Raw genomic sequence first — 24,478 nt, forward strand, 5'->3', positions numbered from 1 at the left:
TCCCCACCGCTCTTTGCTTTCAGATCGCTACGATATTCCTGGTCTTATTTTTCTCCATGGCTCTAGTAAAGATGGGATGTAATCATATAAACATTCAGAAGAAAACATTCTAGATCAGGTTCAATCAGTCCCGTATCGTCAGCCCTCCTATTTAAGTATGGCACCTCCATTTATTTTAATAGTCATCAAATTTATCTTTATAAATGTTCCCTCTAATTATTAGGCATCACAAAGATGTTAAGTGATGAGGAGGGGATCACTTTGAGTGGTAATTGAGGAACTTTCTCGGTGTCAGAAAATAAAAACCTAGAACTTTTCATATATCAACAATGCCTCCATGAGGTAGAACAGGAAAGGATTCTTTAGCAATGTTACTAAGACAAATCAACAAAGTTTATGATGGTCTGACGTGCTGCCTACATAAAACACTGTAATAAAAAACATTCCATTAACAAAGACATAACCAACAAGTTATATTATTTTTTATTCATGTTAGAATTTCTATCAGTGTTTGAACATTAATATTTAGAGAGTTTGTACATTTTTGCCTTCCAAGGTTTAAAATGAGAACCACACTAGGTCACAAATGGTAACTAATACACAATTGCATGAATATTTACTCCATCTCACTCTCTTAACACTGTTAAGCATTTTCTTTTCCTTGCTGTACTTTACAATGAAAAGCGTGCCCCACTCATGTCTCAGCAAAGTTCCAGACATCATGGATTCATCACATATAAATTCTTTAAAAATATACTTCTGTCAAAAGACTCGATGACTACTATGTACACTACAAAAATAAATTTTCATATAAATAAATTATATGGCATACTTTTATCTTTGTAATTGAAATGACACAAACCCATTTCTGCCAAAATTGGCAGACAATGAGACCCAGTTTGAATATTTATTTCCTTTAAACTCCTTACACTAAAACCTACCATGAGTCTTTAATGAAGATGTTATATACTCTGAACTATTTAACATTAGTAAGCACTCTATACAAATAAAAATTCTGTTCAAAAGTAAAACATAGCTGTAATAGTGTTTCCAATAGAAATAAAATCCCTGCATTTTTTGTTATAAACTGGCATGACAAATACTGTAGGAAAACATTCTTATGATACAAAATTATAAATATCAGCAAAGATTTAAAAAAAATTAAAACATCCAAATGAACAAACAAGACAGACAAAATAAAACTATTTTAAAGAAAGAGAGAGAGAGAGAGAGAGAGAGAGAGAAATTCTAGTTGCCTGCCAGCCCCCGAGTTCTCCCTTTGCCAATGTGACTACGGGAGAAAGTTCTACACTGTGCAGAAAGCAGGGCTGTGCAAACTGTCATGCGCCACACAAGCTGGGCTCAGGAAAGGAGCGAGGAGGGCATGCCACGAGCCAGAGGGAAGCAGACCTCAGAATTTTGCATCATCTCTCTCCTGAACGCAGGACCTAAGTTTTCTGAGCAGAGCTGGCTATTAGGTGGACAGACAGTGTGGCTGACAGAGGCACCAAACAGTAGACGTGGGCCCGTCGGGGCCCCTGGCACATTAACACACACACCTGGCGGCCACAGGTGGCTTACAATTAGTATCTTACAGTTTTGTGGCAAGTTTTAGGGTCTGAGGTCACTATACTGCTCGGTACTACTGGGAGCCCATTGACTTTTGACTGAGATTTTCCGTGTAAAACAGGAGGGCACAATGGAAGCTGCCATTTTTGTGCTCCTACAGTAGCTTAGTCCGGGTATCCACTGCTTCCCCGACAGTTGCTGGTTTCTGGCTAAGAGCTGAGGAAGACCAAACCTCAAAGCAAGACAACAGAATCGATACAGAAGCAAATCTTTAAAAATAATGCCTGGTTGATAGATCTGCCTCCATATACATTCTTCAGTGGGGTGTATGCAATTAACATCTCCCTGCTCTTCGATCAATGTCACATTGAAAGAACACTAATAAGGTTGAGAGGAGGGACACAGTTTATTTAGGAAGCGTGTACTCATAATGTTAACATTAACGCACTGAGAAGGATCCTTCTGAAGCTCTCATCCTGTAGAACTTCCAACTCCATACCACCACACTGGATGCTCACTACTTATTTTTAAAGAAGATACAAAGAGATCTAGAAAGCCCCACCAACTGTGCAATTTAGGAAGAGGGGAGTTTAAATTGTAGGAACTCAAAACATCACCTCCAGGTTTATTGTGGACCCAGAATCAACAGGTTTTTCCACTCATAGCAGGATCATTGTCTCCAAAAGATTTCCAATCTGCTCTTGAACGTTTGAGGGTGTGTGGGCGTGTGTGTGTGTGTGTGTGTGTGTGTGTGTGTGTGTGTGTGACGAGAGGTACAATGATGCTGCCTACTCTAGAGTAACATTCATGGCTCAGGTGAGGCTCACCACTAAGCACGTTCTAGAACTCTTTAACACCAATGAAGATGAACAGATGTTAGCTCTAAACCCTGAGGTTCCAACGTCCACCACAATGACCCACACAGCGGAGCCCATCTCCTCTGAGGCATGAGCTAGGAGTGTCTGGATAGCAGCCAATGATCGTAAGAGACGCCCTGTACCTGAAGCAAGTCGGGCAGAGGGATAAGGCGACATTCAGGGCTAGCTTTCCACCAGCACCAAGCAATAAAGATATCCTGACTCTTCCAGCCTAACTAGGGCGGAGCCCACGAAGGGTTACAGACAGTAAAAAGAAACAAAAAAAGAAAAAAAAAATCACAGTACAGTACATTGGGAAACCACACACGTGTTCACACGCACAGCCAAACAGAATCGCATCCAACTACACCTGGAGAAGCCACCGGGGTTAACGTACTTTCTTCATATCTGCTCATTAAACAACAAAATTATCACGCATAGCGTGTTTGAAAGTTAACAGTAACATTTCATACTACCACAGGGTTGTGATATGCAAATTTAAAATATTTTAAACAGAAACCTTTACAAAATAATCCTATTTCATAAGCAATATTTGCATAGAATTATACAGGTAAATTATACAATATTTAAGCAGCAGCAACATATGCTGAAATTTAAGACTAAGTTAAGCTTGGTTGTGGCACAGAGACCAATGTACAAATCAGGAGGGGCCCCGCTGTGGCCTCCCCACCGCCCACTCGGGGGGTAGGAGTGGAGAGAGCCCAGATCTCACTACTTTACATCGGTTCCTTCGTATATTACATATGTGTACACCTCTTAAATATTTATAGAACTATTTCACAAAATAATACAGTCGGTTACAGTAACACTGAACTGCTCTCCCGGTGCGCACATCTGTATAACTCTTAGCAGTTCTCTTCAAGCAGTTCGGGGGGGTTGGGGGGGGCTTCCAATCTTTGGCCTCTTTGCTTCAGATTTTACTCACCCTTTGAAAGAAAAAAAAGGAAGTCAAACTAAACAATGGGTATACGAGTCTGTATATCCAGAAAGCACAGAAGTAGGCAAACTGCTCAGTGGTATTAGAACTCAGGCTGGGGGTGCTGGGTGGAGGGCATGAGAGGCTGATCTGGGGCCTGGCGACACGGATGTGTTCACTGTGTAACCGACGCATCGAGCTGTATGTGTGGCATACATACCTGTGGCGGGGCTTTATAAAGCCTGAAAACCAGGTGAAAGGTGCAGCTGTTAGCGTCTTTGTTAACTTGCACTAACCCTCAACAGGTGAGCAGCGAGGTGAGACACCCAGCTTGGGGCTCCATGGGTTCCCCGAGGATGGCAAAGCTTGGACATGGCATCCTTGCCAGGGAGATGAGAGGTCCCTGGGGCTCAGTGTGGGACATGCCAATGCCGAGGGGCTCACCAAGGATGCAGCCTAAAGAACCCCCAGGGAGCTCTGCCCTCCGTGCCCCTGGGTGCCCCTCCATTGCTGCCGAGGCCCACCCACCGGCCGCACATACCTCAGTTGGAGCTCCTGCCCCGGGGCCTCTCCTCACATTCCACGTCCTGCAGCTCTATGACTTCCACCTTGGAATCCCTCCTCTCGCACCGGACGTTAAAAGGCACGTGGGGGTCCTCAAACAGCCCGTGGTCAGTCTCAGAGTAGTCCCCGTAGCCCGGGCAGAGACCCCCTCGGGGGTTCCGACCGGACCCGGGCCCGGGGGCAGGCGGTGGGTGCACGGCAACAGTCACAGACGCCGAGGCCGTCACAGTGGTGATGGGCTGGCAGTAGCTGGGCGCAGAGCTGCCCATGGCAGTGAATGCTGGGTGCCGAGGGTTGTTAGAACGGGCTCCCCGGGGGCCCGCACGGTCCCTATTGCTAGGGCCAGAATGCCCGTCAGTAGAAATTTCAAAAGCGTCTCTGCGCGGTCTGTAGGGGGGTGGCCGTGAGCCTTCTCTGGGGGGTTCTCTCCGGGGTTGCTGGCCTGGCCGTCCTGGAGGCAGGGACTCTGAGTCCAGGTGGGGCTGCTGTCGAGGGTTTGAGGGTGGGTGATGTCTCGCTTCGGGATGGACCACCTGCAGAGGGCGAGGGCAGGTTAAAACAGGCGGGGTGCTAACCCCAGGCAGGGCATCGCCCCCCGCCGCTCCCAGCCTTCCCTTCTTGGCTCCAGTTCCCGCCGGCCACCCACACACAGCTCTTCACCAAGTGCTCAGTCAGCCCCACAAATGGCTGGGAGAGGCCCCCGGGAGCCAACTGGGCCTTCCACCCACAAAAGAAAAACTTGTTCTTTTAGAACCTCCACGACGTGGCAGAGGCCTTATTTGGACCCTATGTCTAGGCTTTCTGTAGCACAGCTGGCCAGACACATACAGCTGCTGCCCATAAATGCAGGGCTGTGGTTGGAGAGCACCCGGGCTGCCCCCCTCTCGGTTTGCCACTCCACCCTGTGCCGCACAGTCAGATCCCAAGCTCGTCCTCTTTGTGAACTGCTGAGCATCTGGCTCCGGCTCGCGCAAATGCAGCACGTCGGCAGGACTGTCTATACCTATGCTGTTGAGGGCGGTAGCCATTAGGAGCATATGCCTATTTGCATTTAAATTAAGAACAATTCCAAATTCAGTCCCTTCGTGGCACTAGCCACATCTCAAGTGCTCAACAGCCACATGTGGTGAGTGGCTACTATACTGGCAAGCACAGAGGGAGCGTTTCCATCATCGCAGAAAGTTCCATGGGGCAGTGCTGCTCTGTCCGGTTGTTAGGAATCTGGTTTCTGGGTCTCTATACAAAGCATGGAGCAACACAGTGGCCACATCAATCAAAAGGACCGTGACCAACTTCAAAGTCGTTCAGCTTGTACCTATTTTTAGGCTCCCGCTGAACAAAACCAGATTCACACTGCAGCTCAGCAGGCATCGTCACGGGGGGTAAGAGGAGGAAAATTTAGGTTATTTGGTTGGCCTCTCTCTCTTTCATGGAAGGGCTGCTCTGGCCTGGGACTGGAATACCCATTTCCTGGAGGGACAGCAGGAGGCCCTGAGTTGGAGCAGCACGCGCCTTAGAACCTTCCTCGGGTTTTGTGTGCTGTGCTCTAGGCCTGGGGGGCTAAGGACATCCTAGGGAGCATGGCTGCGGCTCTTAGAGCCTCTGAGAAGGGGCTCCCAGGCTGCTTATGGCTGTCCTGAATTACTGAAGGCTAAGCTTCTCTGCTCCCTCCAGCTCCTTCTGGTAAAATCTTGGACATTAATAATTGAAATAATTTTGTACCAAGGGCAATTAAAAGTAACAGAAGTGAGAGGAAAAGAAAATCATTCTGTTGGCAATAAAAATACCACTACATTAAAAAAAAAAAAAGTATTATTCTAAAATGATATACGGCTTAAAAAAAAAAAAAAAAGCAAAGCATGCTTTACCTCTGGCCCTTAAACTCAAATTATACTTAGCCCAAACAAGACACATACCAATGCTTTTTGTAGCTACTGTTACTGACCCCTGCCCTTTTTAACCTATATGAGATAGAACCACACGCAACTCATGTTTTTATAGTTGGAGTCAAAGATCGGCAATTTCATAGGATTCTACCTAACCTATACTTTATTTTTAAATCCTATCCGTCTGGGATTTGCTGCATAGAGGAGGCAGGGGCTGGCCTCTAGGGTGACTTACTGTAGAGCGGGCAAACACAGGGTTTTCTGTGGCTTCCACGATCACTTGGTGGGCAGGGCCCCTGGTGCCCTGCTGGGCCTCATAGTGCCGAAGCTCTTCGCTGATGCCCGACACTGTCGTCTGAGAACTGTACTCTGAGTCAGAGGAATCGGACCCATTGTTTGCATGACCGGGGGGCACGGCAAACCGGACCACGCTGGGGGGCGGCTCAGGGGAAGGGGTGGGCAGTCGGTTCAGCCCATTGGCTGGAGACACCTATTGAAGGAGATTCCATGTTAAAAGTGTGATCATCCATTTACCTGCTGGTCACACTTAAAGTGCAAAGCACAGTATTTGTTCAGGGGTCTCTGCACCCATCCCCCGACTGCCCCAGCCTCTCCTGCTATCCCCTCCCCCACTCTGCCACCTCGAGGACCATCAGGCCTGACAGCTGGAGCAAAAGAGCTGCCCTCTGCTTTTACACTTTGGAAAGGCAGGCTGTGCCCCTCTTCCTTTGATTCAAGCCCAGATATTCATCTTGAGTGGAAAATGTTTCACTGATACCGAACTACACGACTCAGGCCGCCAATCAGTTGGTTTAAAAAACCCAAACAAAACTAGTCCTGCATCTCCCAAACTATTAAATTGAAGAGGAAAAAAGCCATAGTTTTTCTATGAAAAACTTCATAATTACTGAAATATTTTGAAAAAGTAAACAATCGGCAATGTGGGTCTGCCTAAAGATCTAAACGAACAGTGACACAAGGAAAAACAGCATTCAGGTGGCCTGGGGACTGTCCATTACAGCCCGGCATAATTACTGACCTCAGGATACGGTCCAAAGAAGGACAGCAGGACTGGAAGCAAAACCAGTCCATTGAGAACACCCAGGATTGTTAGGATTGCCAGGACAGCAAAGAAATACCTTGAAGATAAAAGGGACACAGGAACATTCACTGTGGCAAAAGTAAGAGCAGCAAGCCTTCACGTGCCCAAATATTACACAGCGCGTCAAAACCCAAAATTGACAAAACCCACACAGTTTAAAAGACTGTGGTTCAGCACGACATTAGTTTTTTTTTCTCTTTTTACCTTGTGACTCTCGAGGACTACATTCCACAACCCAAAGTGTTAGTTCGTGAAGGGAAGAGAGAAAAATTAGTTTGTTAATTTGCTGAAATCTCCTGGCATGTAATGTTATTTATGAATGTGTTACACAAACACAAAAATATGGAATGTGAGCTGAATGGCTGAGCAGATTGGAAGCACAAATACAATGCAGAGGGGCCCCGTCCGTGAAAACCCAGCAGAAGCAAACAAATGAAGTGAAGGGTGTAGAATTTAAACAATTTAGCTCAGGAGGAAAAGCAGCCCACTTCTGCAGGCAGCTAATCCACTGTGAAATGCTTCAGCATCTTAGAGCAGAATCTCTAATTAAGTCTCTAGCGTATCAGGTAAGGCTTTCCCTGGGCTTTCATTAATCACAACTTTCTGCCTAGAATTCTGTGAGTTCCAGTTTTACCAAACAGCTCCAATTGCAACCTTTTTAGAACACAAGAACCAGCTTTCTGCAGAGAAAACGCTGCCCATTCTGTGCGGGGGAGGGCGGTCCACAATGAGGGGGCTGCTCTGCGGGCCAAGCTTTTGTTGAACAATTTAGCATCTCTGAATACTCTTGTTTTGCGTCAGCCAATTCAAACATAAAGGCCGCAGCACCATGAAGAAGGGGAGAGTGCGCAAGTGGCCCTGCTTTCCCACCATTGAGGGCTAAGGTCTGGGATCCTTCATGAATACCAAGGTAAACCTGTCAGCCCGGGAGAGCTGCTGGAGGACACTCCACACAGCTGGAGGGAGTGGGCTCCACGCAAACGTGCATTTCTGGAACTGAGTGTAGGGCGATTTTGCTGCAAGGAGGGGCTGCGGTGGGGGGCGGAGAGCTCAGGATGTTCTGGGAAGAGGGAGGGCAAGATATCTATCTGTTAAGGGTCCTCTTGATCATAAAACAGAACAGGCACCAAACTTTGCCATGACTATATATGTTTCGACATTAGATGAAAGGAGAGAGATTCCCTATAAAAACACAAATACCTTGCAGCTATTGTAAACACTAGAAACTTCTGAACTGCATTAGTAAAAACCAAGCCGCCAATGTCTTGCTCTAATGTAAACTGCTGGAACTTTCGGCTGAAGCATATATCAGCAGCAGGCATTAAGACATTTGCATCCCATCCATCTAACTGTAGAATAAACAGACCAATTAGATTTCTGACGGCTTAGCGTATACAATGTCTGCTCATTTAGTTGACCTCAGTGAGGGCTTTATCAGGTTAATCCATCCAGTTCTAGAAAATGGGAAGCCCTTTTAAGTGCTTGAAACAAGAACCCTGATATCTCTGGGAGAGAACAGGAAGCTATGGGTTGGATGAGAGCTGGGATTCTGCCCTCCATCGTGGTTCCCAGCTGGTTGCTCTAATTCTGGCTACGTTTCCCCTCTGTGTCTCACTTGGCGTCCCCACAGGGCTGAGTTAGATCCTCTGAGACCCCATCACACTCAGTGTTTCCCATGGTTCTGAAGTGCCATGAACTCTCTCTCCCCCCAGAGACTGTAAGCTACATGGAGGCCGTCGGGGTCCACATTATTCGTTGTGTAAAATGGCACTGAGGTGCTTGTAACTGCATTGTGTCGAGTGAGGAAAAACACAGAAGAAACTCTGCTTGACACAGGGGTTTTATACCATAAAGAAACATCTACTAATGCCTGAATATGTGTGTGCTAAGAAAATAAAGGAAAAGCCAAAGTGAAGTTAAGAGCTGAAAATAAAACTCAGGCCAAAACCTTGATCTAATTTAGGCATACATCTATCTACCTGGTATTGGCAAACAAGAATGTACTAATTGGCTTGTCAGGTGATTAACAGTGTGTGCAGAGAAGACTGGCAGCCTGGGTTATCACCTGGGAGCTGGCTGGAAATGCCAATCCCACTCTACACGCTCCCTGCACCCAGTGCAATCCGACCTGCATTTGCAGAGAGCCTTGGATGATTCATAAGCACTCTGTGGTGTGAGAAGTACTGGTCCACGATGCAAGAGCTATTTTACCTCTTCATTTACCCTGTACTAAACTACACACAGTAAACTCCGGCACTCCTTCAAGGAAGGCTAACTCTCTGTTGCCGAACTGCCCAACGGGTTATGGGGTATGCCACAGACCAATGGATAGATCTTTTTTCTGTAATAAGGGAACTTGGGCTGAAACTTTAAACCCTCTTCTTTTTACTTGAAAATCAAAGACCTATTACAGGCATGCACACCAAGAAAGCCTTTTTCTATTCTCTCTCCAGATTATTTGAAGCATCCCAAACAATGCAGTCATGTCTCACATTTGGTTCTGCTTTACCACGGTTCTAATTCTGGCCTTTCACTTATTGATGATTCTGGCCTTGTCCCTCCACAGAGCAGCACTGTCACATCCAAGAGTAGCTACTTTACGATGCTGTGGAGGCTCTTCAGACAAGAAAATGGTCTTTCCCTGCAGTTGTCAAGTTTTTTTCAGAAGGAAACCTTGGCCCTTCTTTTCTACCTCACAAACTCGCATTCTTCATAAATCTACCAGAAACTGCCTGCCTTGGGTTCCAAGGAGAAGTATCCAAACTAGGCCTGGATTTCAAACACATGGCACCAGAGTCACATACCCAAGACTCCCTAAATCTTAGTGAGAACTTGAATGTGAAATCTGGGCATGCCACCTTTGCTTCTTGAAAGAATGAAACGTAGGTGACAATTTCAGGTATTTTTAAGTTTTCTATAGTTTCGGAAGAGAAGTCAAGGTCAAAATTGGGCAGTTGAGGGGAACCCAGGTCAACGCCGGGGTGCTGGGTGGCCCTCTGGTTTCAAGCTGTGGAGCTGTCTTTGCTGCTGGCCACAGACTCTCCGTCTCTTCTCCCCAAGATGTTCCCTAAAAGGCCTCTAAAAAAGACCTTTTCCTTATACCTCTCAGCATATCTCTGAATTAATAAATGCAAGAGAAAGTGGAGTCACAGACTGTGGTAATCATTTCACAATGTACTGGTTGGCATATCAAAACATCATGCTGTATACCTTAGACACTACGATTCTGATTTGTCAGTTATACCTCCATCAGTCTAGGGGGAAGGAGAGTAGAGTCACAATGAAGACATGCTGCTGTCTACTGGACACACAAGGAAGTAAGCAACAGAGATCCTAACAGTGGTAACAATTCTTAAAAATAAGGATTCTCTCCCCTTCTGCTTACCTGACAATGAAATCAAACTCAGATCCTGCCAGCATGAGCACTCCCAGCAGAGTGGAGACAGCGCCATCCAGGACAGGTGCAAACATGTGCTCCAGGGCAAGCACGGCCCTGCGGTTCTTATCACCAATGGCTGTTAGGAAGGCCTGTGCAAGGAGAAGACGTGGGGTGAGCAGATGCCCGGACTGGGCCTGGTCCATGGTCAGCTTGGTCCAGCATGCTACATACAAGCTGTTTTAATTGGTCTGTATGGACCTGTACGGACCTCCTCACAGCTTCCCATTTAGCTCCCGGGCTATTTAATCCGGGCTGCTCTGGTACCTAAATCTAGGCTTACGCTAAAATGACCTGTTCATGATATTGCATCATATTTGATATTGACGCAAATCTTGAACAATGAGAAAAAAAGACAGAAAGCATATTTACTTTAAATTAAAAACCAAACCAAAACTATACAAAAAGGAGCAAAATGTCCCTTTATTCACTGCTACTCCCCTTGGGTTCCCCGCCCCCCCCCCCAACCTGAATGAGCACACAGCATTCACATGGGAGAGCTGTGGTGTGAGAATGACAGCATTCTTTCTGATTTTGTGGCAGGTCAAGATCTTACTTCCAAGTAGGCTTAGTTGAGGGTTGCGTGCAACTGGGTGCTAAGTACATATTTCCTCGTGGATGACGTGGCATTTCTGTTGCTGTGTTCTCTAAACACCATGGAAGTATCACAAGAAAAATACAGGACTTGAAATTCAAGCCTATTTTGGGGCGCCTGTGTGGCTCAGTCGGTTGAGCATCTGACTTCAACTCAGGCCATGATCTCGCAGTTCGTGGGTTTGAGCCCCGTGTCGGGCTCTGTGCTGACAGCTCAGAGCCTGGAGCCTTCTTCAAGTTCTGTGTCTCCCTCTCTCTCTCTGCCCCTCACCCACTCATACTCTCTCTCTTTCTCTCAAAAATGAATAAACATTAAAAAAATTAAAAAAAAAAAGAAATTCAAGCTTATTTTAACTCCATGTGGTTATATCCCCACCTCCTTTACCTTCCTAAAGCTCTGCTAGGTCAAGAATGCTGTTGACACCAATCAGACTATTGGCTTGACAGTGTGACCCAGGACCATTTTAACATGAGTCAGTTACTGTTATACCCTGCCTGGCCTTTCAGCGGGGCCCCAAAAGACAGGACTGAGGCTGGCACAAGTCCTTTCTTTGCCTGAAAGTTAAGGGCTGCCCTGGGACATGCCGAGATGACATAGCTCGGGCACACTGCAGGTCACAGCCCCTTAAAAATCAAGGTCTAGGGGCGCCTGGGTGGCTCAGTCGGTTAAGCGTCCGACTTCAGCTCAGGTCACGATCTCTCAGTCCATGAGTTCGAGCCCCGCGTCGGGCTCTATGCTGACGGCTCAGAGCCTGGAGCCTGCTTCCAATTCTGTGTCTCCCTCTCTCTCTGCCCCTCCCCCGTTCATGCTCTGTCTCTGTCTCAAAAATAAATAAACGTTAAAAAAAATTAAAAAAAAAAATAAAAAAAATAAATCAAGGTCTATAACACACTGGGGGCATTCCCATCCCTTGGGTAGCCTGTGGAAGAACACTAAGGTTGTTCTTCTGAGCAGATGGAGAAAGAAACGTTTACAAAAATGTGCTATGAGTGTCCATACTTTCTCTAAAGTGTATCTGCTCTTTCAGAGTGGGGTTGACTTTAGGGTCAACACAATTACCTTTCTTCTTTTGGGAGAAAAGCAACAAGATGGTTTGGAACCATGTTATTTTGTGCCATACTTGGGCCATGAGGCCACAGGGGTCAAGCAGGGTTTTATCATCTCATGTACAACTTAGGCTGTGGGAATAGCTAGCTGACAGGAACCACTGATTCCCTGAAGAGTGCTCCTCACCAACCTTATTCCATCATTTTACACACCTTGGAAGAGCAGTAACAGCCTGCTTTAAATAGATCTTCACATACAGGATCAGGTAGGAACACCATATCCTGAGTGTAGAGAGTGTCTCAATGAAAGTGTGGGCTACCAGCACTGAGTGGGGGGTTACTGCTCGCAAAGCTGAGTTGGCTCTTGAGAGTCCTTAAATTCTTGGAATTAAATCTATACAACTGGTAGAAGCATTCCTCAATTGTTTACCCAGCACCGGTATGGACATTTATGTTCACACTACCTCACGTGTGAGGCCCAGGGCGCCACAACAGTTTGAAGGCTGCAGTTTTCATTTTTACTGTAACAACCTGTTCTAGAATGCTCTTATTTGCATTGCTAGCTACCAAAGTTTTTTTAAAAAGGTGATTTTCATTCACATCAGAATAAAATGACTGGTGGATTCTTAACTCTCAAGGTTTTCTCTTTTTTGAAGAAATGATACTAAGAATTATTTACATTCTAAGCTCTAGGTTAGTGGGCTCTTCTTTTTAAAAAAAAAATCCCCTCTCAGGGGTGCCTGGATGGCTCAGTCTGTTAAGCATCGGACTTCAGCTCAGGTCATGATCTCATGGTTTGTGGGTTCGAGCCCTGTGTCAGGCTCTGTGCTGACAGCTCAGAGCCTGGAGCCTGCTTCCGATTCTGTGTCTTCCTCTCTCTCTCTGCCCCTTCCCTGTTCATTCTCTATCACTGTCTCTCTCTCTCTCTCTCTCAAAAATAAATAAATAAACATTACATAAAAAAAAATACCCTCTCCCTCCTCTCAGATCAATGGAGGAAAAAAATTTGGGTACGCTCCAAATTTAGAGAATATTGCTTCTGTATTATCAGCTGTTCCTTATACACTGAGGAAAAACAGAACAACCTCAACAAAACATTTTTTTTGAAACACAAAAGTTTACAGTCTCCAAAGTGCATAAAAATGGCCCTGAAAGACTCCTGTGGAGAAACTAAGAAGGTACAAGACACAGCATATGTGCAGATGTGCACACATATACGCATGCATATGCCACGTGTTGAGCCCAAAGAAAATCAATGCTAGTGACTGAGAAAGCAAGGCCAAAAGGACTTTGACCCAAGCTCAGTGCTAGGTTTCCTAGGTAGGGCATTCCAAACATGAGTATTTACTCAGTCAGCAACTATTTATTGAGCACCTATCAATAACCCCAAGGATGAGGGTGTAATAAGTGCAAGTGTGCACAGAACTCACACACTGCTAGGAGGCTTTTGAATCATTTTCTGAGAAATATACACAATTGGTTTGCCTCTTGGATTAAAGACCCTGACGTTTAACTTCCTCCAACAAACCATTCACGGGACTAGGCACAGAATGAGAGTGGGGAGAAATGCCATTGAGAACAACCCCAGTTCTCTTACTTTCTGCTTTCATGAATTTGGAGGCCAGGAGGTGGAAGGAACTGGGTGGGCTTAACTGGGAGAAGGAGTTCCTCTGCCTTATTGGCCCCAGGGTATCTCCTTGGCTGCTGACCTGCTTCACACTCAGTCACGCCATCCCTGCCAGGCCTATGAGTGTGGTCTCACCTTACCCATGCATATTCGTGTGTGTGCGCGCGCGCACACACACACACACACACACACACACACACACACACACTCTCTCACAGCATGGAACTTAGGAACCAAGGTGACAACTTATGGACCTGACACTAAGGGCACCAAATAAGCAGAATCCTTCCTGGCCCACGCTGACCCGGCCCAGTATTCTTTCACCGTCCGTGCCCTTCTCCTTAGTGGGCCTCCCCCCTTCCCAGTGGGGAAGGACACCGCCTAGATTTCAGCCTGTCCCAGCACAGGACTGCCTGTGCTCTGAAGCCTCTTCACTAGGACATGTCATTATGTGTGTTCCTTGACACTGGAGAAAATGGAAAGGTTTCCAACTTGGGAGACTATGAGAGCAAGAGGAAACACGCTGCCTCTTCATAAAGTTCTCAGTGAAGAGGTCCACCATACCAGAGCAACGTGAACGGTGAACTCCACTCCGATGCCCACGGAAGCGATCAGGATGACCACAGGCACAGCACTCAGCTTGATTCCAATGAGGCCCATCATTCCAAAGAGCTCGACCGTCATCAAAGCCAGGACCGTCACCTTCAGGAAGATGCACAGCATGAGTGGATGGGCACACACACACACTGGAGGTGCCGAAGACAAAGGAGGGAGGGGCTCGCTGCAGGTGGGGCATGGACAAACACCCGGGACCCAGACAGAAGGCAGGCGCTGACTTGCTTTAACTTGGACACCTGCCTTTACTTCACCGTGTCCCTGCTGACAAGGGAGATTTTGGGACAGTTTTGGGACATCAGCCTGTACAAGGAGTACATAGAGGCAACGCTTAGTATTCTACCATGAATTGTTTTTCCAACACACCTGCTCTAGAAAGCGAAAAAAAAATGACAATTATTCCATTTTAGGCATATAAGAATTACACAAACATGGACTCGTCACTAGCTACAAATCTAATACAGTTTAAAACAAGGTATTTCCTTCTGTTTTGATCTTAATCATCAGAAAGTGTCCTTCCAAACTTACAACAGAGTTGAAACGTTAGTGTTTTGGGTTTCTGTACCCTGCATCCTAAAGAAAGCAGACAGGACGGGTGAATAAAAGTTCTTTTACGCAAAGGCAGCCTTGCTTTTGTTTGGAGAGCCCATGGGTTAAGAGAGGATGGCTAGGGAAAAAGAGGACCTTCTGGTCAGCTGACATGGGTCAGGTTACAGGCGCCTTCACTTTGAAGAAATGAGGAGAGAGGCGGGTGGACACGGCAGACAGTTAAATCCAAGGAAAAGCTTTTATTTGCCTTCCATCTGCCTTGTAAAAATTTGCGCAGAGATGGAAAGAAAATCTGTGAGGTAGACACTGGAGTTTCTTGAGTCAAAGGGGAGAAAATCCAAATAAAATGGTAAACTGTCCCCAGGCGGAAGACAAGGAGTGAATGGTCTTTCCTTGTTGGGGGTGGGGCAGTGGGCAGTGGTGGCGGGGGTGGGGAGCAAGTACGATAAAAGTTTCCTTTGCTTTCTTTTAGTAAGCTAATGAAAGATGGACAACATCAATTGCTTAAGTACCATGAAAACCCCTGCAGACTAAACATTTACCTTTTAACATACCTGCTGCACAGACTTATGGTACAGAAACCAGCCCTGGTCTCTGTTTTTATAATTTTGGCATTTTGAAGTCTCTACCACAGTTCATGGAATTTAAACACTGCCATGATTTTATTAGACTCTCTATGAAACTTACTTCAAATCTGAGAGTATTAGACTTGGAAGAAGGATGCCAAAATATCGGTCAGCAATACTAGTTCATCATTATCCTTCAATGTTTGAAACACATACCACCCACAAAACCATCTCAAAACCCATTTTACCTCTGTACCCCTGGTCCTAATTTCTCTAATTACTCCCCCTCCCCTGTTTTAGAAGAATCTTCTCTATGTTAGGTCTGGGATGTAGTCACAAAAAGGCCCTTTAAGTAAAAAAAAAAAAAAAAAAAAAAAATTAAAAAAAAATTAATTACATTTGTATTTAATAAATGCTCAGAGTGTTTGTGTTTAATAAATGCTAGGAGCTGCTATAGAACATGTGTTTAAAAACTCCCCTATCTTTACATGGAAAGTTTAAAGTCTTAGGAGAAGGGACACAAGATGAAGGCCATTAAAGGCTCTACTACCTAACCACGAACCTCGCCACCTCCAGCAGAATAAATATAGTAAGAATGATGCAATCTATACCCTCCTCCAGAGGCCCAGACATAAACACAACTTCCCGGCTGCAGCAAGAGCTAGGCTGAAAGGAATCCGACTTCCCCAAAAACCCTCCGAATGAACTCACAATGATCCCGGCCGTCCAGGGGTTCAGGAGGAAGACGGCGCACACGAGGAACGTGCAGGCCAGCACCACGCTGATGGATAGCAGGAGCCAGTGGCGGAGGCCGATGTACTGCTCCCAGAAGAGGAAGGGGTAGCCGTTGGGGTAGCTGGAGAGCCCCAGGCTCGTGTAGTTGTTGCAGATGGTTCTGACCTTTTCGATTGCTTCCACGAAGTCTGAGGTGTCCCGCAAGCCGTTGAGGTAGAAAGGGAACTGAGCGTATTCAATGGGCTCCGCTGCTGGGACTGGACAGACAAGACAGGGGGAAGGGGCTGTGGCTGAAGGCTCTGGTCAACAGGCATGCCCCAGGCATGGAAGAGACGTGGCAAACCCTGCTGGCGGCCATCCCCAGATCTGTATCCCGCATTCTCCGCCACGGCAACGGATAGACAGGGAACTGTGCAACAGAGTTCCTCACTGCACTTCTCCCCTAACGAGCTACCGAGGGCAGTCTTCGGGCCTTTACAGTTTTAATCTTTGGTTCAAAAAGGTTTCAATAATCAACATTTGATTTTTTTTTTTTTTTAATTTGCTTAGGGAGAGGAGGAGCCCAGGATCTGTGTATTTATTTAACCTTTGATTTTAATCTTCTAGAAGCAGTCACTTTTGTAAGAATTCAATGGTGGGAGCATTTTTTTTGTTCAACTGACACAAGAGAAAATACGAAGTTCAAACTGTTTTACTCAATCACTTATGAGAACAAAATAACTCAAAAGTCATGCTTTACTGAGAAAAACGCTTAACTTTCTTATCCTTTTAGTGATCTAACACACTTAAACCTTCCATGCTTCTTTTTTAATGCAATGCTAAGTCTTCAGCAGCAGGGGAAGAAATCCTCACACAACAAGCATTTAGTTACTGCCGTTGTGTGTTCCAGACCCTTTGGGGTCATTCAGTTGACTTGCTAAACATGATTTGCCCTATTATAATCTCAACTATAAATTTTCATTAACACAAGCCTTGGCTGCTTGCCACAAGGCTCTGGGGTTTAGATACAGAGAAGCACAACCCGCTTCCTCTCCAGCCATGTCTGCAAAGGGACCGGTCTTCTTTGTCACATCCTCCCTCGGCCTCATATCCAAGGTATAAGCTACTAACGCCTCTAAACATAAATGCAAATTAAATCCGTATGGGACCACCTCTCCAGGTCGGGGCTGAGAGAGGAAAGGAAGAGGACGCTGCTGTGTACAGAACTATTCTGCTCCAGTTTCAACAGATTTGACAGAATACAGGTGCTTGGTGGCTTATAGGAATGACCCAACTTGCCAAAAATCCCTTCAACGCCAGAGTTGACAAAGTAAAGATAAACATATAATCCCCAGCGATAAAACTCTGCAATAGTAAAATACCACTCAACCTGGAGGTGTCCCCAGCTTTCACATGGAACAGCTGGCATTAAAGAGAGCTGCCTGGTGGACATCCTAGAATGCAAGCTACAAACGGAGGTTAGGGGCTCTCACGTCCCAACGTGACAGAGCACGGGTTGTATCCCATTACACATCCTCCTGTGTCTCCCAGAGTTTTAAACTCAAGGAAATATATTGTTCTGTTTACACTTTTGAACCCTGGGTAGCGTCAGCAGATGAGGGCCATGACAGAGCTTGGGAGAGCAGGGTAAGGCCCTTTGCCGGCGGGCCCCACTGGAGGGCTACTTACTTCTGAGCCTGGTTTCCGGCATGTAGTCAGCTTTGTCGTGCACCCACTCAGGACGGTGAGGCCGGATGTTGGCCTGGGAGGCGGCATAAGCCACGGGGTCATTGCTGACCCAGGCGGTCAGATAGATGTAGAAAGCACTGGGGTTGATGATGCCGTCTGCATCCACCAGGCGCTGTTTGGTCAACTGCGAAATGGGAAGAACAGGGGTCCTTCAGAATGGGGCTGGAGGTAAACATACTCCTCCCTGGAGGGGTTGGGGGGAGCAGAACCCTGCCCCAGCATTTGCAATAATGACTAGAATGCCCCTTCTTTGAACATGTACAAAATCCCATCAGAGCACCTTTGCTTTCTTTCAAAACGCACTTATCAGAGGGTGCAGTAATCGGTGTGTTTATAACACACACACAGTCCTGCAGATGGTCCAGGAATTGACTGAACCAATTAAATCTGAATGCTAAAAGACTGTCTGCAGCCAAGGCAGAGAATGAACAATCTGGAGAAACATATTTATAGGAGGGGAAGGGGGAAAAAAAACCTGGCAAGAATCCCCATACACGTCTGTGTGCAGTTAACCTCTGCTGTTAACACTGAAGGAAATGCCACCCAGTAAATGGAGGAGAGCTATAAAAATAAAACAACATCTGTATAAATTTTGCTAACACTAGCCTCCTATGACCTGTGTATTCACAAAATGCCCATCGCCAGAGAGTGGAAGGGGTTGTGCACGGCTCCACTCTTTCTGGGTAACCTGATTTCTGAGGGATGTGGTCACGTTTAGCATGCCCCATCCCGGGCATGGCAAATACTAGGTCCTGTGGGCTTTGCTTAGGTGAAAACACTGTGAGAGAGACACACATACACAAACACACAAATATATTGTTCCTGTTTACTTTAGGTGCAGGCCTGATTCCAATGCTTTGGGCCTTCTTAACAAAATGAAAAACACCAGTGACAGCAGTTAATAGAGAAAGAGTGAAGGAAGAAAGAGCAGAGCAAGAAAACGAAATTTCAGGGGTCTGGATTCAATTAATCCCCGGGATATGTAACAACTGCATGTCTTCAAGCCGTCTCTGGAATTACATAGCACAGCTCATGGCCTCCGTGCACGCAGCACGCTTTTCTCCCTCCCAGGCAGAGGAAGTGATATCCGGGGGCCTGGCCCAATCAAGTTTGCTCCTCCCTGTCCCTGGTCCCTAAAGCCTGGCCCAGCCCCTGGGCATCCCCCTGCTATCTCTCCGACAGGCTCCTCTGCCTACATCCTTGTCAAACCTGACAGCCTGCTGCATGCGGCCATAAAGCACCAAGTTCACACTCCATAATAACTCTGAACAATGTACTTTGTAAATCTGTCACCTTTAATGCCAGCAAAAAAGGGGAGACAATAAACAGAGCTGCTGGGAAGATCATTAGCATGACGGTTTTCTGCCTGAGGGAAGCAAGTAAGCTGCAAGGAGCAGAGGGAATGGGATCCGGGGAGAGCCGGTAGTAATGCTGGACTCATGTGAAATCTGAAGGGTCCGAACACACTCCCAACACGCCTGAGGAATCAAAAGGGATATGCCGGGATGCAGGCATCGCCGAAGATGCAGATGTAGTTGCAGAATACCATCGCCAAATTGAAACAGCTCCTATTAGCTAGCGGGGTGATCAGAGCAGTGGGTGCGCTCAGGGTCCAACAGCCGTCATTTCTGTTTGCCTCACCACAGAGCCACATGCCTAGCCTCCTCCTCTACCTGCTGGGCCAGGGTGACCCCAGGAGTCGAATGCAACCAATCCTCCCCTCTAGTAACCTCTCTGGTCTCCTAACTTACACATCCGCCCCAAATTCTGCTCATTCAAATGACTGCTACCAGCCCTCCAAGTCGGAATATAATCAAGACCAACATGGTAACAAGTACTATTTTCAAAAGAGAACAGTACAACACAGCTTTTCTAGGATCCAAAAGAGCCTGCACTGCCTTGAGGGTCCTTGGTTAGAACAACTGCCCCCGAGGGAGGGTAACACACTTGTCCCCACTTGACAGAGGAGCAGAGCGAGGCACTCTGCCTGCGGTCACACAGTTAGCTGATGGGATGAAGTGAATCAGAGCCATTTCAGTATTCTCTCAGCCCCTGATGCCTCAGGTCTCCAGACAGCGCAGGCTGGGATGGTAGGCTGTCGAACAGTCTTCAGTATAGCAGCTTCCCCAAAGCTCTGCTCAACGATGCCCTCTGAAACCCCCAGGGTGTCAGGCCATGAGAGTACCTGACTGATGTCGATGGGTTTATCACGGCTGCCGGTTTGCACCAGGAGTTTGTAGGCAAGGACTCCATCATCGGATCCATTTTTGTAATTGTTTGGCATGATTTTCCCAGTTTCCCAGTCACTGTCAAATGCATCCTGAAGTCCTAGAAAAGGCAAACGTGTATAACACATTACACTTCTTAACCAAAACAATCCACGGGATGGGCTGAGGACGCTGAGCAGGACAAGGAAGTACTTGACGTCAACCTCAAAGACTCTCTGTTCTACTTGTTTTCCTATATCAAGTTCAAGTGACACTATTAGACTTGTCATGAGTGAACTTCAGGTTGCTAACAATCCCTGCTTCAAAGGCGGAAGAGGGGAATAGTCATTTCTGGGAATCAAATATACGTGTTTTACCTTTACATAAAAAAAGAAACCCCTGCTTCTCCCCCATGGCTATTTGGAAAGAAAGCGAGAGAGAGAGAGCTTGGGAGAGCCGGCTGGCTGGGTGAGGACGACGCATGGGCTCATTGGCCACTTCATGCCACGGTCAGGTGCTGAAGCTGTGGGTTCTTTAGTACATTCAGAGAAGGAAAAACACATTCAAACTCACAACTTCAAACAGCAACTCAGCTGCTTCTCGAGCTCAGGGTGAGTGAACACGATTCTGTCAATTTGTTCCATCTGTTCGGCTTGTGGAGCTAATACAAGCTGTGGGATCGGCTGCCAGGTTGTGTAAAGATCACAGCCAACACCTATTCACTCTCGACTGTTCCTCTTTGCCACCCTTCCTCAGAAGGGGGGTGTGGGGGAGGGGGAGGGGAGGGATCTCGGGTGCGCCTGTGTGCGCAGGGAAATGCCTCACGGGGTAAATTTGGATCAGATTGAGAACAGGAAGCCACAGGCCAATACAAGGGGGCTCTGTGAGAACAGATGACAAACCGCAAGCACAGGGAGGGGAAGGAAAGGGCTTTCTGGGGGTGGGGGATGGGCGAGCCCACCAGCCCACCACACACAGCTGTGCTTGGCCTCTGTAATCAAAACCATCATTACAGACCTGATGGTTTGGCTACAGCTGTAAAGAGATAAGCGCGCTAGAAGAGAAAACAGGGCCCTGGTGACCCGGCCTTAGGGGCTGAGTGATCCCGTGTGCACACACTCTCCCCCCACCACACCCTCCTGACACCCCACCCCCTTCCCACTGCCCTGCTTTCCCCAAATCCCCTCCCAACTAGAACTCCCCAGCCCCGGCAGCTCAGGAAACCACATCTTTTGAACAAGCTGCGTATGCACGGGTTAGACATAGCCAGTAAGAAGGGAGAAGGGTTCCTTTCATTTCACGACATGCCTCGAGTGACTTCAAAGACACCACCCCCCAAAATACTGGCTCCCTTAGTGCTCAAAATAATTAAGCTCTTGGGGTATGAAGTAGGGTGAGAGGGCGGCACAGGACCCTGTCTCCTTGTCTCTCTCTTTAAACCTTCCTGCTGACATTGCTGTGGGCATTGTTTTTACATGAACAATGTGGGGATGAGGCCCGTGGGCTCGGTGGTGAAAGAAGGCCCAGTGTGGAGGAGCGGTGGGCGGGGGGGACCACCGGAGCAGCCGCGCTCCCAACTCTCACACAGACTGTTTTTCACAGTGAGGCATGCACACAACAAGCCGTATGGAACAGATGTTATTTTATTACCTAAAGCCTTTTTTTGTTTTTGAAAAAAAATAAACAGGAGAGGAAAAACAACCCCTCCTCTCCCCAGAAAAGAGACCTGGTCTGTTTTCCTTGCCTTAATAGAAATTTCATCACTTCATGGCCTGTGTGGTACTTTAACCCTTTCCCTCTTGATCCTTTAATCCTAGGGAGCCACTCGTGCTCAGTGAGCACTGAGCTGTCTCGCATTTTACACTGATCACTGCTCATGTAATTCTTACAACCACCTCATGAGACAGCCCTGTTAGCATTATGGTTCCACTCAGTTTCCTCATCTGAGGCTTGGAAAGCAACTTGATGAAGGCTACCTAGCAGGCCAGGCTGGAGCTAAGCTTTGGATCCAGGCAGCAGGATCCAGAGTTCCAGGGTTGGCTTCAACCGTGGATGCTCTAAATTGCCCTGAACACAGTAAGGTGCTCAGGAAGTTATTTGCTAAAGGCAGGAATAAGATCAGCAGAGTTATCGTGGGCACCGATGATGTCTAGTGGCAAACAGGGTGTTCCAAAAATCTGAGTGTAAGTTTAAGATACTTATGCACTAAGGATCTGGGGACACCCTACAGTGAACCAAAGTAAGAGAGATTGGATTTGGGGAGGTCAACCCTGTCAGCAACTCAGCTCAACTCATCATCCATGCTGCCGGCCTCCCCATGCCATTCACTCTATTTGGGAGTACAAACACCAATGAGAACTAGTCACTGACCTCATAGAAAAGTTAAGTCTGTATACTCAGATTATTTTATTTTCTGACTAATTACTAAAAAGCTTGAGTAACAATGAGTTGGCCTAAGATGCATGTATAACATATGATTCTATACACAAAACGAGGCACACGGCTTTTGCCTCCACTGCCATCTTATAGCAAAACGTAAAAGTTTCAGCTAGAACCTGTCTCATTTTAAATTTTATACTAAATTTCATTTTCTAGTGAGAGTTTTGAGCTAATTATCCCAATTGTCAATTTCTCCTTGATATGGAACCCTAAAAAGAAAACATTAATTTAAATTTTATCTGCATAATTCAGTGTGAAATATAAACGAACACCACTTGGACATGATGTACAGTGTGGTTTTTACCTGCAACTTAGCCTTCCTTGCATGTGCATTTAAAGATAACATGTGGTATTACCATTATGTATTTTGTATGAGTTAACTACTCCTCCCAAACTACTGGAATGTCGATAAAGATTAACAGCACGACATGGTTTTTAGTGATAATTCCACTAAAAACCAACAAGGTTCCCAACACTTAACAATCGCACAGTAAGTTCTGAATGATTCAAGGAGAGCTGATTCCTTGCAGGAAGTGTCCAAAGACCCAATCAACCACTTGACAGGCCTGAAAAGTATCTAGGCAACCCAAGTGTCCCATTATCTGGCCATTCTGTGTCCAGTGCTCTCTGTGAGACCTCCTAAGAGTCACAAGCAGAGTTCTAGAGCTGGCTGGGACCCTGACTTGGGAGCATGAACAGGTCTCACTTGGTTTAGGTGGGTGCTGTTCAGTTAGCAATCAGAACATGATTCAATGGCACCTTTAAAAAAGTGTGATTATCAAGTCCAACTGCTTTAGGTCTTTAAATGGATGAAAGCATAGGGATAATTTACAATACGCTATAAAAAGGTTAGCCCTCAGCACTGCCTGCAGACAATACCCCTCTGCCCTCTTCCCAAGCTCCGCCTAACATGCCATATTGAGCTTCCAAAGGAATGGCTGAAGACACTGAAATCAATTCTACAACAAGCCTCCTTTGCTCAGATACTGGCAGTGCACTCTTTTGTCATTCGTGGCAAGCTATTTGCATGTCTTTGGCCAACGGAGGAAAAATGAAAAGCAGGGAATCTCTCAACTGTCTGGTCCTGTTTTGACCCATTATCTGAAAAACACTACCTCCCAAACTACTGTCAAAAATAAGACTTGGAACAAATTTGAGTTAATCTCAGAGCATGTTAAAAAATAGTATTAAGATCATGTGGTTCTCTTTGCCTTCCTCAAAAAAAGAGGTCAAATCTGGTATATACGTATGAACAAAACTGTAAGAACAGAAGTCAAGGCCAGAAAAACTGTACTGAAGAATTTTCAATCAAACTCAAGTTGTTTACCATTCCATGCAAACTCACAGGGAAATTGGCTGCCTAATCTTTACATACAAGTGTATTGACTTAAGACCAAAAAAGGCACTCAAATCTGTGTTTAAACAAGCCTAATTAAGTGGGAAATTAAGACAGTCATTTGGATAACTTAAGCCAAAAAATGTTGGGGGCCATAATTATTTGGGTATTTCAGTAAAAGCATTTTTGCTTGAATTGTGTGGATAATTATCTTGATTCCCCACTTCACTTTGCATGTGTCAACACGGAATAAATGAACAGATGTTCTTTGAATCACTGAATACATTCATATTCAGTCAGCAGTTAGGAGCATATTTAAGCCATTTTTTTCTTCAGCTGACTACCGTTTCCTAGAAATGTTTCTAAGAACAAGGTAAGAAGTAAGAAAGACATTTTACAGCAGAATTTGACTCATTATTACAGTATGAAGTACTGTGAGATGTGGTTAAGCACTGATAAGTTTATTTCATACGCCAAATCAAAAGACGGTCAAAATATGGAATTTTACATTATATTCACCAATGATGCAAAATCCGCTGGTATAGTAAGCCATAATCTGACAAGAAGTCAGTCTAGAAATTCCATCACTCTGGTTTCACTTGGTCATCCAACTGACCACCATCCAAAAAAGAGCACTAGAAGCACCCAGCTCCCTATTTTATAACATACTTTCCCATTTTCTAA

The 24,478-nt window shown here is 46.0% G+C and overlaps 1 protein-coding gene across 5 annotated transcripts in view; it reads right to left on the reverse strand.

Annotated features, from left to right (window-relative positions):
• Positions 1 to 460: 460 nt before the first annotated feature.
• Positions 461 to 24,478, reverse strand: part of PTCH1 (patched 1) — a 63,236-nt gene continuing 39,218 nt past the window's right edge. For all 5 annotated transcript variants that reach the window (XM_042964147.1, XM_042964146.1, XM_007089009.2 and 2 more), the window contains 9 exons: positions 19,998 to 20,140; positions 17,753 to 17,936; positions 16,061 to 16,341; positions 14,184 to 14,321; positions 10,301 to 10,443; positions 6,853 to 6,952; positions 6,049 to 6,303; positions 3,905 to 4,460; positions 461 to 3,373 (listed from right to left, as the gene is read on the reverse strand). In XM_042964147.1, the coding sequence (XP_042820081.1) occupies positions 3,906 to 4,460; positions 6,049 to 6,303; positions 6,853 to 6,952; positions 10,301 to 10,443; positions 14,184 to 14,321; positions 16,061 to 16,341; positions 17,753 to 17,936; positions 19,998 to 20,140 (1,799 nt within the window). In that variant the 3' untranslated portion in view covers positions 461 to 3,373; position 3,905. The remainder of the gene's footprint in view (positions 3,374 to 3,904; positions 4,461 to 6,048; positions 6,304 to 6,852; positions 6,953 to 10,300; positions 10,444 to 14,183; positions 14,322 to 16,060; positions 16,342 to 17,752; positions 17,937 to 19,997; positions 20,141 to 24,478) is intronic.

The sequence above is a fragment of the Panthera tigris genome, chromosome D4 (genome assembly GCF_018350195.1).
Source record: "Panthera tigris isolate Pti1 chromosome D4, P.tigris_Pti1_mat1.1, whole genome shotgun sequence".
In the NCBI taxonomy this organism is placed as follows: Eukaryota; Metazoa; Chordata; class Mammalia; order Carnivora; family Felidae; genus Panthera; species Panthera tigris.